The sequence below is a fragment of the Thermothelomyces heterothallicus genome, assembly GCF_042370625.1.
Source record: "Thermothelomyces heterothallicus CBS 202.75 unplaced genomic scaffold P884_scaffold_9, whole genome shotgun sequence".
NCBI lineage: Eukaryota > Fungi > Ascomycota > Sordariomycetes > Sordariales > Chaetomiaceae > Thermothelomyces > Thermothelomyces heterothallicus.
The window spans coordinates 916244-940734 of NW_027192570.1; the positions used below are offsets into that span (position 1 = coordinate 916244).

The 24491-nt window shown below is 58.8% G+C and overlaps 7 protein-coding genes across 7 annotated transcripts; 3 read left to right on the top strand and 4 right to left on the bottom strand.

Annotated features, from left to right (window-relative positions):
* Nucleotides 1–87: 87 nt before the first annotated feature.
* On the bottom strand, nt 88–3134 carry P884DRAFT_198842 (Spc98 family-domain-containing protein; the record flags this gene model as incomplete). Its single annotated transcript, XM_069438184.1, has 2 exons — nt 88–2908; nt 2986–3134. 2 exons carry the CDS (start codon nt 3132–3134, stop codon nt 88–90), a joined length of 2970 nt encoding a protein of 989 aa, XP_069298285.1.
* A 793-nt stretch (nt 3135–3927) lies between these two features.
* P884DRAFT_198618 (transcriptional regulator of RNA polII, SAGA, subunit-domain-containing protein) lies at nt 3928–5526 on the top strand (the record flags this gene model as incomplete). The annotated part of the gene is made up of 4 exons (XM_069438159.1): nt 3928–4159; nt 4238–4527; nt 4611–4719; nt 4787–5526. The coding sequence occupies 4 exons, from the start codon at nt 3928–3930 to the stop codon at nt 5524–5526; spliced, it is 1371 nt and encodes a 456-aa protein (XP_069298286.1).
* An 890-nt stretch (nt 5527–6416) lies between these two features.
* On the top strand, nt 6417–11265 carry P884DRAFT_132546 (uncharacterized protein). Its single transcript, XM_069437214.1, has 2 exons — nt 6417–9725; nt 9795–11265. Exons 1-2 carry the CDS (start codon nt 6532–6534, stop codon nt 10933–10935), a joined length of 4335 nt encoding a protein of 1444 aa, XP_069298287.1. The 5' UTR covers nt 6417–6531; the 3' UTR covers nt 10936–11265.
* A 1489-nt stretch (nt 11266–12754) lies between these two features.
* Nucleotides 12755–15940, bottom strand: P884DRAFT_198919 (uncharacterized protein; the record flags this gene model as incomplete). The annotated part of the gene is made up of 2 exons (XM_069438193.1): nt 12755–13507; nt 13568–15940. The coding sequence occupies 2 exons, from the start codon at nt 15938–15940 to the stop codon at nt 12755–12757; spliced, it is 3126 nt and encodes a 1041-aa protein (XP_069298288.1).
* Nucleotides 15941–19467: 3527 nt separating this feature from the next.
* P884DRAFT_222839 (mediator of RNA polymerase II transcription subunit 1-domain-containing protein) lies at nt 19468–22107 on the bottom strand. The gene is made up of 2 exons (XM_069439534.1): nt 21322–22107; nt 19468–21261 (listed from the first exon to the last, which is right to left on the bottom strand). The coding sequence occupies exons 1-2, from the start codon at nt 21670–21672 to the stop codon at nt 19594–19596; spliced, it is 2019 nt and encodes a 672-aa protein (XP_069298289.1). The 5' UTR covers nt 21673–22107; the 3' UTR covers nt 19468–19593.
* A 420-nt stretch (nt 22108–22527) lies between these two features.
* Nucleotides 22528–23018, bottom strand: P884DRAFT_259023 (uncharacterized protein; the record flags this gene model as incomplete). The annotated part of the gene is made up of 1 exon (XM_069441303.1): nt 22528–23018. A coding segment is annotated over exon 1 (215 nt), but the record flags the coding sequence as incomplete, so codon positions are not given.
* Nucleotides 23019–23191: 173 nt separating this feature from the next.
* P884DRAFT_259025 (uncharacterized protein) lies at nt 23192–24280 on the top strand. The gene has a single exon (XM_069441304.1). It carries the CDS (start codon nt 23312–23314, stop codon nt 23894–23896), a length of 585 nt encoding a protein of 194 aa, XP_069298291.1. The 5' UTR covers nt 23192–23311; the 3' UTR covers nt 23897–24280.
* Nucleotides 24281–24491: the final 211 nt, after the last annotated feature.

The following is a 24491-nucleotide window of genomic DNA, read 5'->3' on the forward strand; positions in this document are numbered from 1 at the left end:
CATGCGCCGTCTAACCGCAACCAACCAAACACTTTCCCTTGCTCAAGCACAATAGCGGTGAGTCGCCGTGTGCTTATTTATGGGCCTCTACACTCTCGAGGTATTCGCCCCGACAGCACCCTGCTGGCTCTGACTACTACTCTGCTGCTGTTGACTCTGCTGTTGACTCTGCTGTTGACTCTGCTGTTGACTCTGCTGTTGACTCTGCTGCTGCTGCTGCTGCTGTCCCTGACTCCCCTGAGCAGCGCTCGCGCTGCCGCCGCCGCTCCCTCCCGGCGCGGACCTCTTCCTCTTGACCGGCTGGTACACGTCGTTGAAGTTCATGGACACGCCGAGGAAGCGCATGTCGACGTCCGGCTGGTAGGCGAGGTCGCCCAGCAGGATCTGCAGGCGGGCCTTGAAGCTGGCGCCGAGCTGGCGCAGGCGTTCCTGCAGCGCCGGCAGCTCGGACCTGAGGGCGTCGGCGTCGTGGCTGGCCACGGCCGCGCTCGAGACCGCCGGAGGGTCGTCCGGATCGGCGGGGGCCGCGGGGGCGGCACCCCTGGCGAGCCTCGGCTTCTTGTTGCGGTGCTGCAGCACGCTGACCGCGTCGGCCTCCTGGCGGCGCGTGAAGTCGGAGAGGGACCAGCTGTAGAGCCCGTCCACGCAGTCGCGGAAGGCGAGCATCGTGCGGAGGAGCTCGCTCAGCTGCACCATGTAGGAGTTGCGGTCTTCGTGGTTGGAGGAGGAGGAGGAGGAGGAGGAGGAGGAGATGGTGGTGGTAGTGGTAGTGGTGGTGATGGGGTCGGTGCCCTGCTGAGCGGCGGCCTCCTTGAGCGATTCTTGGAACTGTCGCCGGCGGGCGCCGAGGAGGCCCTTGTGGGTGATGGCGGTGAGGTACTTGGTGTGCGCGGTAATCAGGTCGTCTAGGGTGCAGTCTTCTTTGCGGATGTTGTTCTGCAGTTCGGTCCAGCTGGACTCGATCACCTCGAAGAGGATGTAGTACTGGAGCTGGCCGACGAAGTGTATCATCTCGGCGAGCACCCCCCGGGTGCTCTTCCAGGTCTGGAGCACTTCCTCGTCCGAGGTCTGGAGCACGCCGCGCGAGCCGGTCATGCACTTACGCCAGGTGGAGGAGAGGGCGAACTCGACGCGCTTGACACGCCAGAGGAAGTTGAACACCTTGAGGTACTGGCGGTTGCCCCATTCCGTCACGACGACGTCGACGGGCGCGTCGATCTTGTACTCGAGCGTGAAGCAGTCCCAGCCGATGTCGCCGTGGCTGAGCTGCAGCATGCGGGCGTCGAGCCTCTTGAGTACTTCCTCGCTGTCGTACTGGGCGTTGGAGCCGCGAATGGCGTTTTCCAGCTGGGCCGTCAGGGTGTGTCGGTACTGTGCGAACGCGGGCCGGTCCAGGTTCGCGGCCAGCGACTCCATGAGCAGCGCAATGAAGTCGCCCTGGCCGAGCAGGATGTAGTTCTTGAGAGCCTGCAGGTGCTCGAAAAGGTGGAAGCGGTTGCTCATGAGGTGCATCAGTCGCCGCATCGTCGTCTTGTAGGCTTCGTCGATCCACGTCTCGAGCGTCGCGGTGTCGCCGTAGCTGAGCGGCCTGGACGAGGTCTTGGAATACGCGTCGACCCATTGACTGTCGCCGCAGCTGTGGCGGATAAAGTTGAGCGACTTCCCGATCAGAAACACCTTTTGGGCAAAGTCGGCCGTGATGATGCTGGGTACCATGCTGTCGACGACTTCGTACTTGGAGTTCCAGACACTAGCCTGACCCTTGGCCTTGGACTCCTTGCGGTTCTCGTCGTCGGGGTTTTGTTCCCTGACGAAGAACTCGAGGTGCGGGTCCGACAGCTCGCCGTCATAGATCCAGCGGCGGAGGATGTCGTAGAATGGGCGCGTCACGTCTGCCAGCAGGCGCTCGGCAAAGGCAGCCACGACGGGATCGCCGTGGGATGTAGAGAAGCCATGAATCATGCTGATGATCTGCCCGCCGTGCCTCGTATTACTTTCCTCGGCGATCAGGGACATGAGGCGCAGGCCCATGGTGGCCTCTCGAGTCCACACCACACAGCGCTTCAGGGTAACGCCGGCCTTCCCGATCCCCCCGCGGGGTGCAGATTCGTCGATGGCCGCGAGCGCCCTCCGTATCTGCGCCTCGAGCGTGGCGACAAGGGTGAGGTACGACCGCAACTCCTTGTTGATAGCCGCGCGCAAGCTTTGGCCGAGCAGGCCCTTCGCGGGCGACTTGACAAAAGCCGCAAGCCCCCTATAGAGCAGGGAAGGTTCGGCAAGGGTATGGAGGAGCGATATGATTGGCGTGGGAAGAGTACGAGGCAGCTTTAGGGCGCTCTCTTTGGCGAAGGGAAGGGTGGTGGACGAGAGCCCCTGGAGGGTATAGGGCAAGTCTCTCAGCAGGGCCATCTCGGATGGTTCGAAGTCGTTGGAATTGTCGGCCAGCAACGTCGACTTTATAGACACATCCCTAACCGCCTTCTTTGGCGTCCCGTCAACAGGGGGCTGGGCCGGTGGCCTCTCCTCGGCCTGACTGCGCTTGGGATTCTTCTCGGTGGGTAGTTTCTTCAGGCCACCGGGCGCGAACGCATCGCCGACCACTTCTTCCTCGGGCGTGGGGGCAGCAGTCGACGCCCTCGACCGCCGTTCCTTCTCTGCCGGCCGAGGGGGTTCTCGCTGCGCTGCCGGTTTTGGCGGACTTAAAGGCGGGGGCTCGTTGGGATCAGGGGAGTCGGAGAGCTGGTAGAGAAGGTACAGGATCGCCCATTTTTGGTTGAGCACCGGCAGCGACAGCAGCCTCGTGTAGAGGTTGGAGAACCTCAGGGCCTGGCTAGGGTTGCTCTGGATGAGCTTGCGCTTGATGAGATCCGAAGCATGGTTTACGTCGGACGAGACGGGTGAACCGGGGCTGGCAAAGCATCAGCAATGGGGCGCCCCCCCCCAAATGAGATGAGAGAGAGAGAGGGGGAGGGAGGGAGTGCGCACCGATCAAGGATGCTCTGCACGAGCTCGAAGGAAGCACGGTGTCGCTGCTGGACTGTGTATTCGTCGTCGTCCGGATTGCTGGGCACCAGATGCGTGATCAGACTGTCGATGGCATTCGACACGCGGGGGTTACGCGGGTTGCTAGCCATGGCTGCTGCATGGTGTTGGGGGTTGGGGGTTGGGGGTTGGAACAGTGAATTGATCCGGGGGCCGTCGTCCAGCGTTCGTTTGCTAAGTTGGTTTCGGCCGTCGGGGAGTGTTCAGAGCTCCTGCATCCCTAATCCTTATAATGCTCTGGGATGCTGGGGGAGGGGTCTCTCTGGAAAACGGCAAATGCGGCCCAAGCCCGACGCGACGCGGCAATAACAGTGGTGCTCACCGCGGATGGCATCAGTGCTAGGTTGGTGTAGTAGTCCGTGCTGTAATCCGTACTGGTTACGGCTGCTAAGAACTGCTGCAGCTTACACTACCAGCTGCCCTAGCTGCCCTGTGGGGCGTGGTACCTGAGAACAACGCCGCGTTCTGGTGCGAAGATAGGTACCCCGCGCTAGTTGTCAGCAGCCTAATTCCGGGCGCAACGCCCTCCACAGGACCACTGGACCGTACGTACGGGGCCTGCTTAGCTCCATAAAATTCGACGACCACCGAACACTGCGACCGACCACCCCAAGTTGTGGCCGGCCGAGCACAAAATCATCAATACGTCAACGTTACAATGCCTGATGCATCAATTTAACTCCGTAACTTGGATCGCATGAGCCAGGCCTACATTTTGATGCGCAAATGAACGCGGTTTCGCCCCACGATTGTGCAGCAACCCGCGCGCGACGGTCCTAACACCCTCTCTCGCTCTCTCCGCGCTCTCGCCGACCGCATCCCGCACCACTCGCTTATCCGTGGGCCGGCGGCCGTACACCGCGAGCTCCTCCCGCCGCCGCCGCCATGGTCGACATCAACCCCGCCGCCTTGAGCCGGCCGTCCATCAGCCTTTCGACACCGGTCCTCTCGAAACAGTCCATCAACGTGTCGGTACCGTCAATACACAAGGCGCCCAAAACTAGCCAGCTGATACCGGCCCGCATCGATCTCGAACCCATCTACACGGCGCTCAAGGCCAGCATCGGCGCGGAACAATGGCCCACCTACAAAGAAACGATAACCAACTTCCTGATCGGTACTAAACCGCCCGCCGCGGATTTCGCGATGCCTCCCTGTCAATTGGGACGATCGCATGCTGATGACCTGTTTCTAGGGCGCCTGAACCAGGCCGAGTTTAGCGAGCGCATCGAGCCCATCCTCGCCTCGCCCGACGGCACCCGAGAACACCTCCACAACCAGCTCATTGCCGCCATCTACGGCAATGTAACGCGCGAGATGCCGGACCAGGGCCTCGCGCCCTGGGTCAGCGCAAACGACAAGCCGTCGACGACGGCGGGGAGCAAGCCCGTCTCGGGCGATGCCGCGGAGCGGAGATTGAAAGGGGAGGTCATGCAGCTTCCGCCCCGCGACCGGAGGCGCATCAAGGATCTTGCACACAACGACGTGAGCCGAGCCAGAGCACATGCTGCACTTTTTTTTTTTTTTTTTCCCCGCAGACTTCGTGGTTGCTGACAATCAGCCTCCAGTTTGACCCGTACGAGTCGCTGGCCAACGTGTTCACCGAGCATGCCCGGCTGCGCCACTCCAAGACGGCCGATGTGCCGGCCAGTGCGGGCGGCGGACTAAGTCGGATGAGTACGCGCACCACCCCTCCCTGCATTGTCGTCGAGTGAGCCCCGGCCGCTGACGTTCCTTCAAAAAGACTTTGACCTAGAGATTAGGAAACGCTATGCGCAGCCGTTGGCGGTCGAGTCGGGCGAGTTCCCGGACGTCAGCAACATCGAGGCGCGGATGCTTCCCTTCTGCTACGAGGCAGGCCTCGCGTCCGGGCACGCGCCAGACGCGGCGCAATTCATGTCGATCGCCACCGAGACGTTCATCAAGGAGGTCATGTCGGCCATATTCAGCCGCACGCGGAGCAACCCGCCGGGCGACTCGGGCAACGCCGGATTCGGCCCCAGCAACAACTGGATTCTGACGCACAGGTACCGGAAGCAGCTGGCCAAGGAAGAGGAGGCGTTCCAGCGGGGCGAGATCACGCGCGACAAGACGGGGCTGCTGCCCGTCGAAGCCAAGGCCGCGAGCGAGCGCGGCCCGCTGGGCATCGCCGATCTCCGGCTCGCGCTCGAGATGGGCGACTGCGGCCTGGCCAACTTCCCCATCATCAGCACGTCGGTCATATATGGCTACCGAGAGGGCGAGCTGGAGAATTGGGACGACTACACGTATGTGGACGGCCGCGAGAGGGTCGCGGACCGGGACGGAGACGTCGAGATGAGCGGCATGAAAGGGACCGGGACCGGGAAGGACCCGGAGCCGCTTACCAACGGGACCGGCCATGACGACCAGATGGACATTGACAATGACTTGTGGTGGGAGGGCGCTGGCCCGGAGGCGAAAATGCTTGATGCGGTTCTGGACTCCTGCCTGGCCGTTGGCTAAGGCCGCGCAGAAGCTCAGGTTGTGCTATTTCACGAGCGAGGGGTCTTGTTTCTCTCTCTCTCTCTCTCTCTCTCTTGCTTTTTGCCCGGAGTTTTCGGGGGCGGTCTGGAAGTTGGCGTTACGAAAGGGAGTGGCAACGGTTGCTTGCACACACACACACACACACACACACACACACACACACACACGCACGCACACTGGATTGGCACTGACGAGAGTCTCTTTGGTTGCTACGTCCATTGTACAACTTTCTTGGGTGAGATTCAAAAAGGGCGGCAGGCATATTTTGGGCGTCGAGTTGGGGGACATACTATACCTGGAGGGGGGGGACTGCCGTTGAAATTGGAGGGCTTTTTATATCTCCCGTTTTTTCCCTTTTGTCCTTTTTGTACTTTTAACGTTACGAACGATACCCATAAAAAGCCCTCGAAGGGAGTTGAGATGGCAATGCGCGGTTGACAGCCTCGGTCGTATATACTTAGGTAGTGTGTAACCTCGTTTAGCATGCGGAGCAAGCAAGTAAAAAAGATGGTGTGGACGTGACTAAAACGAGCAATGACGATGACTAACGCGCTGCCCTACGAAACTAGTTCGTACGACGTAGTGTTGTGTTTGTTGCAGGCGTTGGTTGACGGCTTAGTGTATCGTATGACAGAGTATGTACGGATACATATACGCTCTCTCCCATGCGCTGCGTCTTTACAGGGGTGTCGCGTCAGATCCTCGCGCGGCCCGTACAACACACACAAAGATAAGTTAATTGCAGCGAGTTACCGAGTGTGTGAGTGGGCCCTCCCACTTACCCCAATTCCCGGAACGCGTCTGGCAGCGCGTCTTCCCCACCAAACCAACCCTGCCACTTATCATACCACAATCCACCCGTCTACTAGTACCTTCACCTCGCCCAAGCAGTGATCTTTTGGGGAGTCCTCAAGCAAATTGTTCCTGGGCCAGCACCGCCTGCCATAATTTTATTTTTCTCAAATCGCCCAAATTGCGGGCACAATGGCCTCTTCTAGGTCTCCGTCTCCGTCTCCCTCTCTGCCGCGCTCTCGCAGCGTGTCACCCACCACGGCCACGACGCGCCTTATCCTACAGAACCGGTTCGATGCTCTCTCGGACAGCAGCTCAGAAGAGGACGATGCCATTCTCCGTCCCCGTGGCAAAATAGCCGCCCGGATGCAGACCCGCGACCGCGAAACTCGAGAGTCAGCAGACGACGACGACATGGACTCGACGCGAAGCACTCCGCCCGCGCAGAACAACTCGGATGCTTCTGCACAAGCCGGGGTTGAAGACGAAGACGAGGACGTGGTTATGACGCGTCCCAGGAAGCTCAAGTCGCGGCGGGAACGCACCTCAACACCGGATCCACCGCCACAGGATGCTGCACCTTCGCCAGGTCTCTTCATCTCCCCACAAAAGAAGAGCGCGCCCACCTCTCCGGGCCTCTTCGTCTCGCCATCGAAGCCCCAGTCCCCTGCAGCAGGCGAAAGCGACGATGACCTACCAAGCCCGACCCGCTTAATTAAGAATCCCCGCTTCCAGGCGTTGGTTGCCAGGAAGCGCCAGGAGCGCCTGGCCAGGGAGGCCGAAGAGGCGCGGAAGAAGGCTGAACGGAGAAGGGCTGTTGGTTTCGACAAGGAGGAGGAGGGGGGGGGGGAGGGCGACGATGACATCGTCGCCGATCCTGATGAGGATGACGACAGTATTACCGACGACGACGGTGGCCGCAAGCTCACGCAAGAAGCGGCCACATCAAGACGCCCGCGCAAAGCAAGCAAAAAGGCCCTGGAGGAGATGAACCGGGAGACGCAGCGGTTGACCCGAAGTCTGCAGCTCGCCCACGAAGCCAGGGTGAAGAAAAAGATCACCAAGGCGACTCTCTTTGAACGGTTCAACTTCAAGCCCGAGGGTGCGGCAGCTGCGCCGGTTGACGAACCCGCGCCGGCCGCAAGCTCGAGCCGGGCTCCCACGCCGGGCTCCCCTCAGCACAGCGATGCCGAGGCGAGGGATGCCGAGACACCGCCTAGTTCGCCACCGGCGGCCGGGAAGGAGGCCGAGTCCAAGGGTGTCTCTCCCGCGGGAGCAGGAATAGCTCCCCGAGGCGGTGGTGCTGACGGCCTTCTCCGTCGTCAAGAGGAGGCCATTGACGCAGCCGCCACCCGCCAAAGGCTCGACAAAGGCAAAGGTAAAGCAACCGCTGCCGACCCGGAAGAGCAACGGCAGCCGGCAGTCGAGGGGCCTCCGAAGAAACGCAACATCCGCGTCAAGCTCCCTGCCCTCGAAGCCAGCACGGCAGCCGCGTCAGCCTCCCTCGGGAATGGTGATGAAGACGACGACGACGACGACGACCTCCAAGTCGTCGCGACCCGCAAATCCAAACTGGACGCCATCTTCGACCGCGTCCCCGCCAACAAGGCCAAGCAGGCCCACTCCCTCCAGATCCTCCGCCGGCTGGCCCACCTCGACGACCCGGACAGGCAGCCCGCGCCGCCCTCGCGCGCCGGCAACAAGCTCAAGAAGGAGCACCGGGAGGCCGTCATGACGACGGCCGAGCTGCAGGCCAGCCTCCTGCAGCGCGCCCGCCAGCAGGCCAGGCTCGAGCGCGACCGCCACCTCGAGATGCTGCGGGCCAGGGGCGTATACGTGCAGACGGCCGAGGAGCGGGAGCGGGAGCTGCAGGAGGTCGAAGACATGGTGGCCAAGGCGAGGCGGGAGGCCGAGGAGATCATGCGGCGCGAGAGAGAGGCCGCCAAGGCCGAGAGGAAGAAGAAGCGCGCCGCGGGCGACGAGGAGGAGGAGGAGGAGGACCCGCTCGGGTGGGACGACGAGAGTGAGGATGAGGAGTACGACGACGAGGATGAGGAAGCCGCGGTGGGGGGAGAGGAGAGGGGGATTGAATTGTCTGGCTCTGAAGAAGAGGAAGAAGAAGAAGGAGAAGGAGAAGGAGTGGGAGAAGCGGAGCAAGAGGAAGTGGAAGAGGAACAGGAAGAAGGAGTTGCTCTATTCTCCGGTTCTGAGGAAGAGGAAGGAGACGAGAAAGGGGAGAAGCTGGTTGACGATGCGGCCGAAGCGGCGGATGCATCCGAGGCCGAAGAAGTCGGAGACCAAGCTGACGGCGCAGAGTCAGATGATGACGCCGATCTTCCCAGTACCAACCAAATCCGGCGCAGGGCCAGAAAGCACGTCACCATCGTTAGCGACGATGAGGACGAGGCCGAGCCCTTCGTCAAGGCCACGCCCCGGCCAAAGGATCATCTGCCCAAGTCGCCGTCGGTTCGCAACGCCGAGTCTCCCAGCGCGCCGACGTCCGTGCTGCGGTCCGCCAGGAAGACCTTCATCCCAGGCCTTCCCGTCGCCGGACCTGCTGGTCTCGGTCTCACCCAGATCTTCGCGGGCACCATGGATGACACCCCGATGGCGACGACCCAGGCGTCACCCTCCCAGCCGAGGCCCACCTTTGACGTGACCGCCTTCCCCGACTCGAACTTTTCCCAGGCGGCCCAGGACGCCGCGGAGGACATGATTCGCGACAGCCAGCCGACGCGTGAAACGCAGCAAGCCGAGACCCAGGCCGTGCAGATCCGCTTCTCGCAGTCCCAGACGCACGGGTTCGATACCTTCCTCGGGGAGAATTCCGTGAGCCAGACTCAGATGTCGGAACTTATCGAACCGACCCAGGACGCGGGTTTCCACAACTTCTCTCCTCTCCGCCAGCGCTTCATCGAGGCCCCCGTATCAACCATAGAAACCGTTCCCGTCGGCCAGACCCAAGCGGAGGAGCCGAACGACTCGCCTCTGGTGCAGCGAACCGGCAAGCTCAGGCGCAGGGCTGACGTGGTCCCGGCGTCGCCCACTCGCCAATCTCGTGATGGCGAGGACCAAGTGATGGAAGATGCGGAGTATGACGAGTTCGGCTTCGGCACCACGTCCAACAACAACAACAACGCGTTCACCGCCATGAAGGAGGCTGCGCTCAAGGAGAAGAAGCGCAAGAAGGTCTTTGACAAGAAGAAGAGCCAAGCCCGCGAGATGGTCGAGGAGCAGGCCGAAGAGTCGGAGGACGAGTATGCCGGGCTCGGCGGCGCAGACGGTGAAGACAGCGACGATAGCGACGACCAGTCGGTCAAGGAGATGATTGACGACGAGACCAAGGACAACGAGGAAGATGAGAGGAAGCTCGCCGCATTCTATGCGTAAGTTTTACCTACCATACGCCCTCTCCCCCTTCCGGCATGGCCACAAGGCTGACTGACCTCCCACAGTGACCGCGAGCGCGCTGAAGACGAGAAGCGGGTCGAGAAGCTCTTCCACGACGTCACGACCGGCCAGCTCCGGCGCAAGCGGCACGGCGACTGGGACGACCTGTCCGACTCGGACGACGGCGGCGAGGCCCGCCGTCGCATGAAGCGTCGCCAGTTCGCCAAGATGCAGCGCGCCCTCCTTGCCGACGAGCGCATCAGCAAGGTCGCCGAGAACCCGCGCAACCAGGCATTCCTGCGCACCATTGAGGACCGCGGCAGCGACGACGAAGAAATGGACTTTATCTTTGCGCCGCCGCCCGCTCATCCATCAGCGGTGAGCCAGGGGTCACAAGGTTCGGGCGCTGCGCAGTCAGCTGCTGCCGTCATCCCCAACAGCCAGCCGCAGACCGTTGTTGCGCCTAACCCCCGTCGGAGCAAGATCGCCAAGAAGCCCTCGAGCATCAGCGAGATTCGCGAGTCGCTCTCCAACCTGCTTGAGGAGCCCTATAACTCCTCTTCTCTCATCCCGGCCACCGAGCTGGGCTCAGAAGACGACGACGACGATGACGACGAGCGCCTCCGCCCGGGGTCTTCCCACAGCAACAGCAGCGGCTCCAGCAACAAGGAGAACCGCAACCCGCGCCGCGGCAGCAGACCCCCCCCCCAGGTCATCGACCGCATCAGCCTCAAGCGCAACGCTTCCGCCGCCGCCGCCGCCTCCTCCTCCGCCTCCAACAAGCTCGCCTTCGTCACGGCCGCCTCCGCCTCCGCCTCCGCCTCCTCCTCCTCCTCTTCGTCGGGCGGCTTCAAGGTCCCAGCCCTCCTCCGCCGCGCAACCACCAACTCCCTCCTCTCCACTTCATCCTCTGCCTCCGGAGGAGCAGCAGCAGCGACGCCCGGCATCACCAGCACAACAACAACAACAACAACAACAACAACAACAACAACAACAACAACCACTGGCCGGCCGGCCGCCGAGAGCAGCATGAAGATCAGGAAGCCCGCCGGCAAGCGCTCGGGCGTGAGCTACCTGGCGCGCGAGACGGAACGGCGCGCGGCGCTGGCCGAGGCCGAGAGGCGGCGCGAGGCGCGCAAGTTCCGCGGCGTCGAGAGCCGCGTCAAGGCCGTGGGCGGTTTGTTTGGCGGCGGCAAGTTTGAGTGATTGGGGGGAGGTGTCTATTTCTTTTTTTTTTCCCTCCTCTCCTCCCCTCCTCTCTTCTCTTTTCTTGCCGCGTTGCGTTGCATCATCATTAATGTACTGTACCTGTACACACCAGTACATACCAAAAATGTGCTTTGTTCCCGAACCGAGTCCGGATTGGTGGCGGGTTGTCCGGCGGGCCGGACCGTCGTCTGCTCTCTGGGTGGTTGATATGGCCGTCAGGCTGAAGTCACCACCGTAGCTGAGACGCCTTTCCTCCCGTTGGGACCTATCTTCCTGTCTTGGGAGGTCAAAGCATCATTGACTAGGTGGAAGGGGATAATATCATGCTTCCGGGAGACGACGACTTTGTTGATTGGGACGTCAAGATTGTTAGGGAAATGTTAGGCATGGCGTGGCAGGTTTCAGGGTGTATTTATCATTTTCAAAGTATGGGTTGGGTGAATCCGTAGGGTCCTAGGGTTTGGGAATCAAAGTCATGGAATAGAATCACAATGGGCAGTCTTTATGTGATCACGAGTTGGGGTCGACGGTATGCCACGCCAGGTGGCTCGGTTGTCTAACATTGAGCCAGACTTCCTGCATTCCCTCGCCTCTGTCAAGATCCCGGTCGGCACACTTCTTGTCTAACTAAGTGATCTTTGTTCTCCTCCATCTCAGATGATACTCTCTACCTTGGCCAGATCGGTCTCGTGGGCAGATTCGCTCCTAGAGATAATGTTCGGAGAATCTAATCGAGAAATGGCTGCCATTTCGAGAAATGCCAGACAAATGGCAGCCATTACGGGCAGAAAGACATACAGGAAACGAAACACATGGGACGACCGCTTTGTCAGCATGGTTGGAAAACACTTATTTAGACGTCGAGACGTCAACTATTGAGCTATCACTATAGCAACAGCAACCGCCCCCCTTGATCGACAAAGGAAATGATTAGTAGGTTGTAGTACGTACATACAGGATAGGTCTTTGCCTCTAAATCGTGTCATTCCGTCGTATTGTCGTGATGATCCTCCGCCTCCTTCCATAGAACAAAGGAAAAGACGTAAGATGTGAATCCCGAGGTACTTCACCGGGAAGTTGGAGTTAAATCCATAGCCAGCTGACAATGCAATGCCACCCTGCCATAGTCTATACATGGATGCATGATTGCTCTGATAGTACACGTCTCTTTGATAGAAAGACCAAAGAGACGGGACGGTGAGGAGGGTGTCCTCCGCACTGGATGATTTGTTACCTTCGTAAGTCCGAAACCAACGCCCGAGGCCGGCAGCAAACTGCTGCGTACTTGACAATAACCCCTCCCAGTTTGTTTTCCCTATTCGTGGCCGCGGAGGGCTATGCGTCCTGAAAGCGCCAGGTCATCAGATCGCCTCCGTTAGAAATGCTGTTTCCCAACCGTATATGACCAAGCCCAAGATGGAAACCGTTGTCGAGCGCGAAGCAATGCAGGGCCTAAAAAAAAACCGAAACGCGAGTAAACGCAGCGCCGATAATGGCCCGTGGCCATGTCCCGCGTCTCGACTCTCTTAGTGAGAACATGTCGTTGTGAAAGCCGTGTCGAAGAATGCTGAAACTGTTGGACTGCGCGAGTTGCCAAGTGAATGAATTCCCGTACACAATCCACACATCGACCGAGCCCAGATGGCCTCAATATACCATCCGCATGGATATCCAGCCCTGATAGCTGACTAAGTCGACACCATACTCAGACATATCTCCTGGTATGCCAAGCCCTCCGAGTGGCGGCATATCCAGCATCTCAGACACGAGAGCAGAGATTGTGCTCCAATATCGTCAAGACGTGACAGTTTTGTTTTCAAACATCCATCATCTCGGTGTCGCCAAGGTCGTCCACTGACGAACCGACCAGGGGACCCCAGTTGCCCTCGAAGACGGTAGCGCCGGCGGTCCGATGGCATGAGACCCAAGTCACCGGTTCCGACGAGAGCACCTGCTCTGCAGTGGGGCGATCGGCTGCGTTTGGCTCGATCATCCACTTGACAAGGCTATCGAGGGAATGAGGATCACTCGGGTCGAGCATGAAGTTGGGCGGATGTTGCAATTCCGTCCGTTTCTGCCCGCCAAAGAGGTTGCTCGCATTATGTGTCATCGCTTCGAAGGGAAAGGACTCCCGGCCAGGGCTGATACCGAGCCCGATCTCCTGACCATTGGACACCTGGGAGATTCCAGAGTCATGAGAGACGGGCAGGCCATTCGCATCACGAGCAATGGCGCCAGCCTCGCCACACGTCAGGGGGGGAACCGTTGTCAGGTCGCCAGCCCGGAGGGCCTGCCAGGTCGGACCATTGTCCGGAAGGAACACGTTGCAGGCAATCTCGAGGATGATGAGGCCGAGGGCAAAGATGTCAGCGGGCTTGTCGTACTCCCCGCGCAAGATCTCGGGGGCCATGTACTCGCGGTCGCCCTCGCCTTCGATCCCCTTGGCAGCCGGCCAGGTTGTTGCCAGGCCGAAGTCGCCGATCTTGAGATAACCGTCAAACGTGATAAAGATATTGGCAGGCTTGATGTCGAGGTGGATGAAGCCAGCCTGGTGGATGGCAGAGAGTCCCTTTCGTCGGGTTAGCAACGTAAACGCCAGACGCGGAGAGGGTTGCACACTGCAACTCACCTGAGCTGCCTCCAAGAGGATTTTCCATATCCGAAAGTCGTCCAACCGACCCGCCTGTCCAACAGCCTTGAGAAACACATCAAGGCTGCCTTCACTGCAGAACTCGGTCTGAATGTAGAGGTGGCCGTTGTATTCCCAGCTGTCAATCAATTGCACAATTTTACTGGAATGGCGCAGCGACTGCAAAACGGCAACCTCCTGTAGCTTTGCCTTGCGGTCTCTAACGCCGTGGAAAGGCATCCGAAGCTTCTTGACGGCATACACTCTCTCGCAATTCGGACTCGAGGGCGTCCGCGGGGTTGTCGAGAACGCCATCATAAAGGATCCGGGAGCGGACGACTTGACGACACGGTACACTTGAGAGAACTCGCCTTTTCCGATAATGTCGGACTTATCAAAACGAGAGACCAAGGACTCGTCAACATCGCTCGGGCCCTGTCCATTCTGAGGAGTCATGCTCAGTCGGCGGTTCGCAAAACTCGAGAAGAGTTGCCGCGCATGGGAGTTGCTGGGGGTCGCCGGGGTCCTAGAAACCTTTGCCTGTCTGTCCTCCGAGTTCGAGATGGACAGGCTGCTGGGGTCGGGAGGCGTCATCGAAGAACCTGCTGCGTCTTGGGGAGTATGAGGCGACACAGCCTCCGGGTTCGTCGAGCCCGCTGCCGCCGTGGTAGCGTCAGCCTTTGCGTACTGACCAGCAGCATTGTTCAGTGTCGCGAACAAGGCGGGAGAAGTTCTCGCGGGGGCTGGAGTCGCAAAGGAGGCAGGATGCGTGCGGCTTCCGGTCAACGGCGGGAACGAAAAGCCGAGGCACGGCGAGTCGTTGGAAAATGGCGTGGAAGGTCGGGAAACGGCATCCGCATCAGGGGTGAGCGCATCCGCCTTGGACTCAGCATTGGTCTCTCGCGGGTCGCTCCCCAGAGAAAACAAAGAGGCGCGAGCAGCGAAAGACCGATTGTCTCCTGGTGTTTGGCAACCCTCGGCCGGATTCGGAGCCGTGAGCGACTTGAAGAACAGATTCTTCGTCGGTGTCGGAGGGAGCTCGTCGTGCGGTTCGGGCACTTCATCACCGTCCACGCTCAACATGCTTCCCTTTCTCGTATGGCCGGAGCGAACCTGCTGGAAGAGGAGGCTGCCGGATTTCTCCTGGGTAGCAAACAAATTTCCGCGGATGGGGGCCGCGACTGCGCTAAAGGGCGAGGAAGGGCTCCCGAGGGAGACCCGAGATCGTCGCCCGCCGCTGCCACCCTGAGGCGGGAATGTAGCCGAGTAGTACGGCTGCTTCTTGCAGGGAGTGTCCGGCATTGCCGATATCTTTGCTCCCGGATGCTCGGGTGGGCCACCGTCGCGGTTGCGATTCATCTTGGAAACGAGGCCTGTCGACATGAATGCCGATTGTAATGGTTTGGCACCCTTGTAGTGAGGAGTCGCGGTTTCTTCCGAATCATTTGTCGGAGGACGGGATCCGGGAGGTAGCGACTTGGACAAAACTTGTGAAAGCAGTGGGCGCTGGGTTGGGAATTCGTCTCCGGGCTGGCCCGAGCCGGAAGAGGATTGTGATACAAGCCGGGACAACGGATGAGGTTGGTTGGCCGGGCGTTGAGTCGCTTGAGCCGCCGCAGTTGACGAGGGCGCTGGAGAAAAGGGACTCGCGCGTTCCTCCGGCGGAACATACTGATCCAACGAGAGCCTCGGCCTGCTGCGAGCTGCCGGTGTGCCGGGCTCAGCGGCGAGCTGTGCCAGTTGCTTCTCGCCTGCGCGCCGGCCCAGGGAAGGTTGGGTGTTTCCGTGGCGCTGCTGCAGTGTACTCCGGCGAAGCGAAGACATGCGCTTCGGCAGCGCAGACGGGGTAGGCGGCACGACCGGGTCGCGGAACGGCGATGCGCAAGCTCCGGTCAGCTCGTACTCATGGTTGCCATCCTCATGGATGTCAAAGTTCTGGGGCGATGTTGGGTTCTGGTCGAAAACCGAAGGCTCGTCTCCGGTTGATGAGATGCCGTGAAGACTGCGCCGCTTCGCGACTGGGCTTCCGAAACTTGTCTGGCCCGACCCCATGGCGGCATCGCTCCGTTTGAGCGGGCTAACCGAAATGGCGGGAAATGGCTCGTTGTTGCCCTCCACGAACTTGGAGATGCCGGTTTTAGTCGCTCCCGACATGTCGAGATGCACTAAGTGGCGCGAGGAATGGTCGAGGCTTCGACGCGACGAGGGGCTCGACGCGAGGGGGCGGTCGGTAAGAGCCTCGTTTTCTTGGTCCTGCACTTCGGCGGGGGAAGAGGACGGCGGGACCTGATTGCCAGAATCGGGCGAAGGACCGAAAACTCGCTTCAGGGGACTCTTGGGCGACACTCGAGATCGAGGGAGGGGCCGGGTCATCGGCTTTGACCTCGCAGAACGCACCGAGAGCTTGATGCTCGGTTTGAAAGGAGTGCCGGTGGTTTGAAGCTGGGGCGGTGCCGAATAAGAGGTCGGCGAGAGCGGCCCCGCTGATAAGGCAGGCGTCGCGGGGACTACTGTAGAAGTGGACGTGGTTTGCTCGAACTGCACATTTGACGACGGGGTCGGCGACTGGCGCAGCACCGATGAACTCGGTGTGGGGGACGCGATACCTGATAGCCTGAACTTGGAGGGCGATCGCGAGAGGGACCTCCGGAGGGATCTGACGGTCGAGCCGACGTCGACGTGGTGAACATGGGTCGGTGAGGGCAGTGTGAGTGTGCCCCCGCTTCCGCCTGAGAATGACATCGTCGCTTGATCGCTCTGTTCTGGGTGTCACGAGCAAGAGCAGAACTCACGGCGCTAATGTCAATGAAAACTGTCGAGAGAGCAAGAAGTGCGGGCGATGCGCGATGCAACAGCGTCGCGCGCAGCTCGCAAATGCAACTGCAAGAGGGACAGAGCACGCAAAACCCGATCGGCCAACTGGAGCGCAGCACTCTGATATCGGGAGTGCGGTCGATTGCCGACAGGAGCGGAAACGGTGCTGTGCGAGTGCGAGTGTCGAAGAGGCGAAGCTAGTCGACGCTCGAAGACGGAAAGACAAGACAGCACAGGCTCGGGTTAGCTGGAACCTTCGAGTGCTGGCAGGCAGGTGCTTCTTCCCCAACAGGCCCGGGAAGGATGACTCGGAGCGCGTGTGAACACGTCAGATCCGCAGGTGCCCGTCAGGCATCTTCGGAATGGGTTGCGACTGCCTATTGCCCGGTTGGAAAGAGTCACTCAACAGTGCTGACTCCTGCCTCTTTTAGATCCTGCTATTGATCGCCAAACTCATGTCGCAGAGAAGGCGCGGACGATATTGGTGATTATCGGTAGTTTTATCGAAACTCGAGCTGCTTCGGCACACAGGCTCTCCGCCAAGGACGCGGGGAATACGCGACCAAGCCAGGATTTCGGTAATGCGATGCGATCAGCGGGGTCGACGCAATGATGGACCAACAGTGCCTCAAAGGAGAGAGGCGCGCAGAAATATTGACGTTGTCGCCGAAGGATTTGGTGAGGCGACCAGATTCCAGACGAACTGTTGGCAATCACATCCAGCGTGGAGACAAGAAGGGAACCTGAACGAGGGCAGATCGCGCGGCGAAGCACGCAAGAAAGATGGGACGCCTACTGTTGTTTACTTGGCTGATTGACGCGTTTTCGCGTTCAATTGACGCGTCGACATGGGGGTCCCCTGTCGTGCCTGACGTTAGCGCCCCGCTGTGGCCCACCCTAACCAGCCGGGGTGGTGTGAGAGGCTGCGCCCTTCTCTCGCATCTCTGCTGTGCGGCTCGTGCACTTTCCAGTAACGTGTGTTATAGTTCCCTAGCCGCGCATTGTTCCTGAGGCAAGACATGGCTGAGATTGCCGTCACAAATGTCATCCGCCGCTGTAGAACACTGGGCATATGACGCCTGACAGGATGATGTGATATCACCTTGTGTTGCCACTCGCGAAAGGTCGCGGCGAAGACACAGATCTGTACGTCCCCCGCCTTCTGGAATCGAAGCATAGTCCGCCTCACCGCCGCAGAACGAATAGAATGACCGCGGATGCGCGAATTCGGAACACGAGGCGGTGAAAATAACTATCCATCTTGATGGACAGAGTCGCGCAACCGGGGCGGGTAGGAGGTACCACGGCCTTGGACCAGTTCTTCAAGCATCCAGCGCCAATCATGTTCGATAGGCAAGAGCAGGCCTTCTACACACTAGTAACAAGTGCGTGTGGGGAAATGCAAGATCTTCTAAGCTCACACCGCTAGGAGCACTCCTGTTGGACGCGGCGAGCTGCACGGCGTCATTCTCCCGTCGAAGAAGAAAAGCTCCCGCTAGTCGACCCGCATGTAGAGAATGCAGGCACTGGCGCAGGTTCGCATGCGGCAGTCCGTAAACGCACTTCCGAGTACAGATGAAACGCAGATGTATTACTTCCATCATGGACCTAAAACAAGGGGAAAACTGTGTCAGAGTGTGCTGTGCCTCCCCAAAGCTCCAAATATGACTCCTTGTTTACTATAGCCGCTTACGAGGCCCAACCCTCATGATTAGCGCCCTGTACAATCAATAGTCGCATTGTCACTGCCGCATTTGCCCAGGGACGAGATTGCCATCATGGTCTAATGCCAGCGGCCTCTGCCTGATACGCCCGGCCAGCTACGTCAAGCGAGCTCATTTTGTTTTGTTTACATTAACCCAAAAACGCGTCCAGAGAAAAACAAACATCAACAATGAGCATAGGAACCTTCCGTGACTGATCGCATACGCACTACCATGTTCTTCCAGATCCGGCAAATCGCGTGAGAAAATCGATAAAAAGAAGTACAGCAAAAAAGCGACGCGAAGGCCGGTTCCGAAAAAGAAGTCGGGCCCATTCCGCCTTTCCTTTTTCCCTCGATCTAGCGGGTTATGCTCCACACTGCGGCGTTTCCCCTCTTTGCTTGACGGCAGCTTCCAACTTTCTTCCCCCTCTTTCCCCCCTGTGTTCCCCCCTCGACCCCGAACCCCCCTGACAGTGCCAGGGCCTGGTCCTAAACTTCCGACTGGACGCCTCACAGTGGCCCTAAACCCTGAATCATCAACGGTCACGGGAACAAGAGAGACGCGGTTGTCAAAAAACGTACCGTATCAAGAACTTCGAAGGGGGGAGATGAAGAACAGATAGAATGAAAGAATGCTATACTACCCACTCATCCTGTTCGAGTTACTCTCTATCTCTGGAAATCACATGTTTACTATGTACGATGTTTGCGTTTTACGTGCTCCGTACCTACCATATTGCATACAGCATAGTACATCCACCACGCGAAGTAGCAATAATAATGGACTCGTAGTAAGAAGAGAAGACGCGCCTGGGCATCATCCCTCGCGCGTACCCCTGCACAAACGCCAAAGCTCCAAACAAAGTGCTGACCTGAACTGAACTGGTGGTCCGTGTGGCTGCGACCCTGCTCGTTACGAATCCCAAACCTATTCTGTAGCGTCTGTATTTACATGAATGTACCCCGTACACTAGTATAATATAGTTCACGTGAGTGCCCGCGTCCATTTGTCCTGTCATGTCGCGTCCCGTCCCGGCGGGAACGATCAACCCACGGGGTTCTTCTACAGAAACACCAGATTAGGCGAAAGCCCTTTTTCTTGTTAATATTCTAGATGCATACATAGTGTATACACAACTCCGCATGCGAGTACTATAGTGCACACTGTTGCGTGCATTGACGTATATATTTCGGTCAAAGAAAGTTCAATAGATCGCGCAAATTATAGGAGTCGAGCTGTATAGGTGGACGTCTGGTCTTCCTTATCCGAACCTGGTAGGAGGCTGGGAGCACCGCGAGGGGTTTGATGTTCACATACGTACACGAGGATCCTAAAGTGTTCTTTTTTTCTTTTCTTTTCTTTTCTTTTTTTTTTTTTTTTGGCCCCTTCGTCCCTATCCTGCTTGCCCGCAAGTAGAACCAGGGTATATTACCATCACAGCCAACCTATAACAACACAGGCCCGTCAACAATAGCCCATCCCACTTCCCCCGGCTGAATTACAGGCTCAAGCCCACCTCGAACGAATAAACTCGACCCACTTTCCGACATCCTCGGTCATTTCCAGTAATGCCCCAACGTCCTCAACCCTTCTCTGTCGGCTCTCATTGGGCGCCACCATGTTGGTCTCGTCCAGGACGTCCTGCGACTCGACATGCACGCGTCCGTTCTCTCGAACCTCGAGTGTGACGTCCGCCGTGCGGTCCCGGAAGGGGAAAACCACCCTCAGGCGTGGCAGAGGCAGCGGGGTGAGGGTGAGGTCGATGTTTAGGGGTTCTTCTTTTTCCTCTTCCTGTGAGGAACCATTGGCGGAGGACGTGACGAGGTTCCGATACTCGTCTTGGTTTGTGGTTACTGTTTGCGTGGTGCTGGTTGCGGCAGAGTCCTTCGGCTGCGCTGGACCTAGCGGGCGACTTAGGTTCGGAGGTTCGGCGAGGCTGTGTTCAAGCAGAGTTGCGAGAAAGACATACTGCCGCAGGTATGGCAGGATGGTGACCAGCTGTTGCGGGTGGGAGAACGTCATCTCGGTCAGGGTCCGGCTCGGGATCGGCTTATTTACGAAGAGGGTGTTGACATGACTCTTGAACGACAGCTTCGTCTCGCCCGGCGCTGTGTACGGGGTCTTCTTTTTGCAAGTCACGGTCCTCGCGCCAGCAGAATCGGGGTTTGAGCCTGGAGAATGAGGGATGACAAGGCTGTCAAAGGTAGCTAGCTGCTTGAGCGGCGTCTCGTCCATCACGCATCCTAGTTGCTGGATCTGTTCCCACAGTGCCGTCGGGATATGAACGGGCGGATCGAACGTGGCGTGAAACACGGCGTCGGGCAGGCGCGGTCCCAGAAGCGAAGCGTCAGGTTGCATCGGGTCGCCCCCCTTTGACTGATCTGGCATGGGAACGAACGTGCTCTCCGGCTCCAACCAGTCGATGATCGGGCCACGCGTATGCAGCTCATCCGGAAGAGGCATCTTTTCGACGTTGGGGCCGATCCACTTGTCTGAGATGCGGACCGGGTTGACGCCGATCTCCCTCAGGGGCGCGCAGCCGATGAGGATGCTCCACGTCCTTTCGTGCTCTGCAACCCACGCAGCCATGTCCGGGTTCGTCGGCGGTGGCTGAAGCCTCCTCTCCTTCCAGTAATCGAGCGTCATGCCCACACGCCCCCGGGCGTTCATGCTCGGCTTCCCGCTCTTGGTGCAGAGAACGAGGCTCTCGAGGTAGTCTTCACCCTTGGCCGCGGCCGCGGGGTCTTCTCGCGCTTTCTGGAGTTCCCAGGCATGAAGACGGCAAAGGCTCTCGTAAACGCCGGCGACGGCCTCGAACATGTTGAGCCCAGGACTGCTTAGCTTATCTAGAACAGCAAGGCGCTCAAAGTTGGCGGCAAACTTCTCCAGCGACTTGGTGAGGGGGCTTTGGCCTTCACGAAGCTGCAGGTCTTTGAAGAGGATCTCGCCGGCAGCCTCGGCATGCTTGTTGACGATTTCTGTCGAGTCTGGGAAGCTCAAGGCGACCGACTGGACAATGTTATTGGAGAACTCAATGAGCAGTTCAAGAGCGGAACCTGCAATGATGAGCGTCTTCTTGTCGTCATCGCCCATTGAGTTCTCCCATATGAACTCCAGCTCGAGTTTCTTTGCCAGCCTCTCCAAGCCGGCTTCACTGACGAGGCCTTTGCTTCGCTTTATACCGAAAACGTTAGTTGGTTCGCCATCCAGGGCACCACTTCAAGGTAACCATACGCTAAGAATGGCGATGACGTTGTCCAGCCGCCTCGCTCTCTCGTCCTCGGCGGCTCTCCCGAGGTTGGCAAGATCCTGAAGGCCCATATCCAGAGCGCTCATGTCCAGGGCACCAAGGGCGGCTGCAGCCGACGGGCTGTCGTAGTTAACGGGACCCGTGGGGCGGCCTAATGTTGCAGTCGCTGGCGATTTCTTAAACTGCTGGGGCGAAGACCGCGGGCCGCGGGGAGAGAAGGCGGCCGTGGCAGAGAAGGGTGTGGAAACCGAGGGCGTCGCGGCAGCGCCATGTTGCGGTTGCGAGGGGGTCTTACCCTGCGACAGTGGATGCTTTCCAGGGGTCGGCGTTGACATGGCAAGTGGTTGGTTATCTGGGAATATCGATGATGTGTTTGTTCGCTTTGGAGAAGGAACGATGCCGCAATATCGTACGTAGAAGGGGCGGGTGTTTCCTGTACGGAAATGTCGACTGCCGAACCGAGTCCAGGGTGAAGTGAAGCAGTCGAGGCAAGAGGTAGTCAATAGGTAATACTCAAGGCAACCGACCACTCATCGGCTACTGTAGTATCTGTCTGAACCCCAAGAGGCCAAATCAAAGCTCGCTTTTGTCAGTAGAAGCGCTGGCCTTCTTCCATTAGCAACCAGAATCATGAGAGCGATTGCTTAAAGCAACCTCGGATGTGAATACTCTCTGCCTCTCAGCTTGTAGGTTTCCCCAACATGGAGTGCGATGCTGCGTGTAAATGGAGCCGAGATTCAGCAGAGAGTTGGAAGAAGCCTCAATGCCAAGCCGCGCCAATGAAAGCTGCAAAACCAATTGCGGCGGGAATCTGCACTAGGCTAACTTGGGTGCCACCTACATTGTACGGACGTAGTTAGTTATGTACTGTAACTATGCACAGCACATCCGTACTTGGTGCACCGGTCCCTAACCCTCTGCATCGATCCGTGTTCTACAGCATGCAGAACCTAGCTGATGACAATGTTGAGTGGAAGAACTAGGATCGACTGGTGCATCGCCATAGAACTCACAATTTTGAACAACAGACCACTGATCAGGCCGTTTTCGCCGTCCCGCTCTCCCAACAAGTTCCCAAGGAAAAAAAAGTTGTTAGACAGTCTCTATTTAGTACCCCGTCCAATAACCAGTTCTACCCCAAGTCAATTCTCAGCCACACGCAGGGCCCTGTCCATGCTAAGTCTGCAGGGGCCCCTACCTTTAGCGCGTGTGCTCTGCTTGTGCAGCAACCTAACCGCCGCCATGAACCTCGCAACAAGTCAATCACCCGCCCCGAACCCGCTGCATCCCGCCCAAACAGCCACCCTGTCAGCCTCTTCCTGTCTGCAACAACACCGACCTCTACAGTACACACCGAGAACCACACGACAGGATTCGCAGCGGCAGTAGCGGCAGCAGCAGCAGCAGCAGCAGCAACAACAACAACAACATCTCGTCGCCATGAACGGCATCAATGGCGGCAACATGCCAGGGGGCATGGTCCCCTTTCCCGCCCCGGCCGGCCACCAGGCCGAACTCAACTACATCTACGGTATGGTTGAGGAACTGAGTCGCCAGCTGGCCGAGAACCAGCGCACTCTCGAGGAAGTCGTCGCCAGCGTCGGCCGTGTGCGCAACCGCGCGAGGGCACACTCGCTGAGCAACGAGGAGCTGGTTAACTCGGCAAGTGACGAAGTCAAGGGCAAGTCACAAACACGTCTGCATCCCTTTTTTTTTCTCCCCTAATTTGTACTTTTCATTTTTCCTCTTACTTTCTCTCTCTCTCTCTCTCTCTCTCTCTCCATTGGTGCCCGAGTCAACACGAACACGCAGCGTGCTAACGAGTGGACGCCGTGTTGTGAAGGAGCAACAACAGCCCAGGAAGCCAACCTCGACACGCTCATCTCCATCCTCTCGGAAGCCCTCGAGAAGGCCAAGTTCTCGCGCGACGCCAACGCGGCCCTCCTCAACCAGTACGCCTCGGCGCTCTCGACCATGCTCAAGCAGTTCCACGAATACAAGGCCAGGCACGTCGCCGACGTGGCCGCCTGGCACCGCAGCTACCGGGCGCAGCTGGCCGAGGCGCGGGCCGAGAACTGCCGGCTGCGCGAGCAGATCTGGGAGATGCAGGCGCGCGCCGGCCGCGCCAACGAGACCCTGCGCCGGTTCCGCGCCCTCTACGACGAGGACGCCGCCCGCTGGGAGCGCCGCGTCGACGCCAAGGCCGTCCGCCAGGAGCTGCGCTTCTGGAAGCGCATGGCCATGCCCCACCTGCCCGACGACGACCCCTACTGGAGCGACGACGACGACCTGGTCGACGTGGCCGAGAAGAGGCGCCAGGAGGAGATGAACCGGCTGGCCGCCGAGCAGCAGCTCGCCGCCGCCGCCGCCGCCGAGCTGGGGGATATCGTCGGCGGGGCCCCCGAGGACGCCGAGGTGCCCCCCGAGGTGCCCTCCGCACCCGGCGCGAGCATGGGCGGTGTGCCCATGCAAAGGGAGGAATCGGGTTCTGCGATGCTTCCGATCCCGCCGCCGAGGCCGTCCAGCGTCGCAAGCAGTACAGGATCGTCAGGGCAGTGACGGTCAAGAGAATTTTTTTTGTTTTTTTTTCTTTTTCGCTTTCTTCTTGACCTCTTCTCGCTTCTCGGTTTGTTTGCGCCTGCAGAACGGGGGGTTTCTCTTTGTGGGTATGTAGGGTCTATGGTGCATAGTATTGGAGTATTGGGTGGCTATGGGCGGAGGATATGGCGTTAGAGTGCACAGTTTGCTGAACCTTTCGCATGATATCCGCATACGTATAATGAGACAGCTTCGGTCTGCAGAGACCGAGATATGGGCAACGACATTTCTGCACTCCTTGTGATTGATGTAGTGGATGGATTTATTTTTTTATTTTTTTTCTCTTTCCTCTTCACATATATATAGGTGTTGTGATACACCAATCCCAAGAGCGTCCAGGTCTGAGATGAAGGATAGCGAGTATTATTTCTGATACTTGAACTACATGAAGCAGTATAGTACCAGGAGTGTGCGGTTTGCCTCGTACAGCTCCTCGAGCAGGAGTATACCCTCATTTCGATCATCGCTTGTGTGCTCCACAAGACTATCTTGCTTACTCTCAACGTTTCGACATCCTACCCGAAGTACATGCTGTAAGAAGTCAGGTTGCCTATCT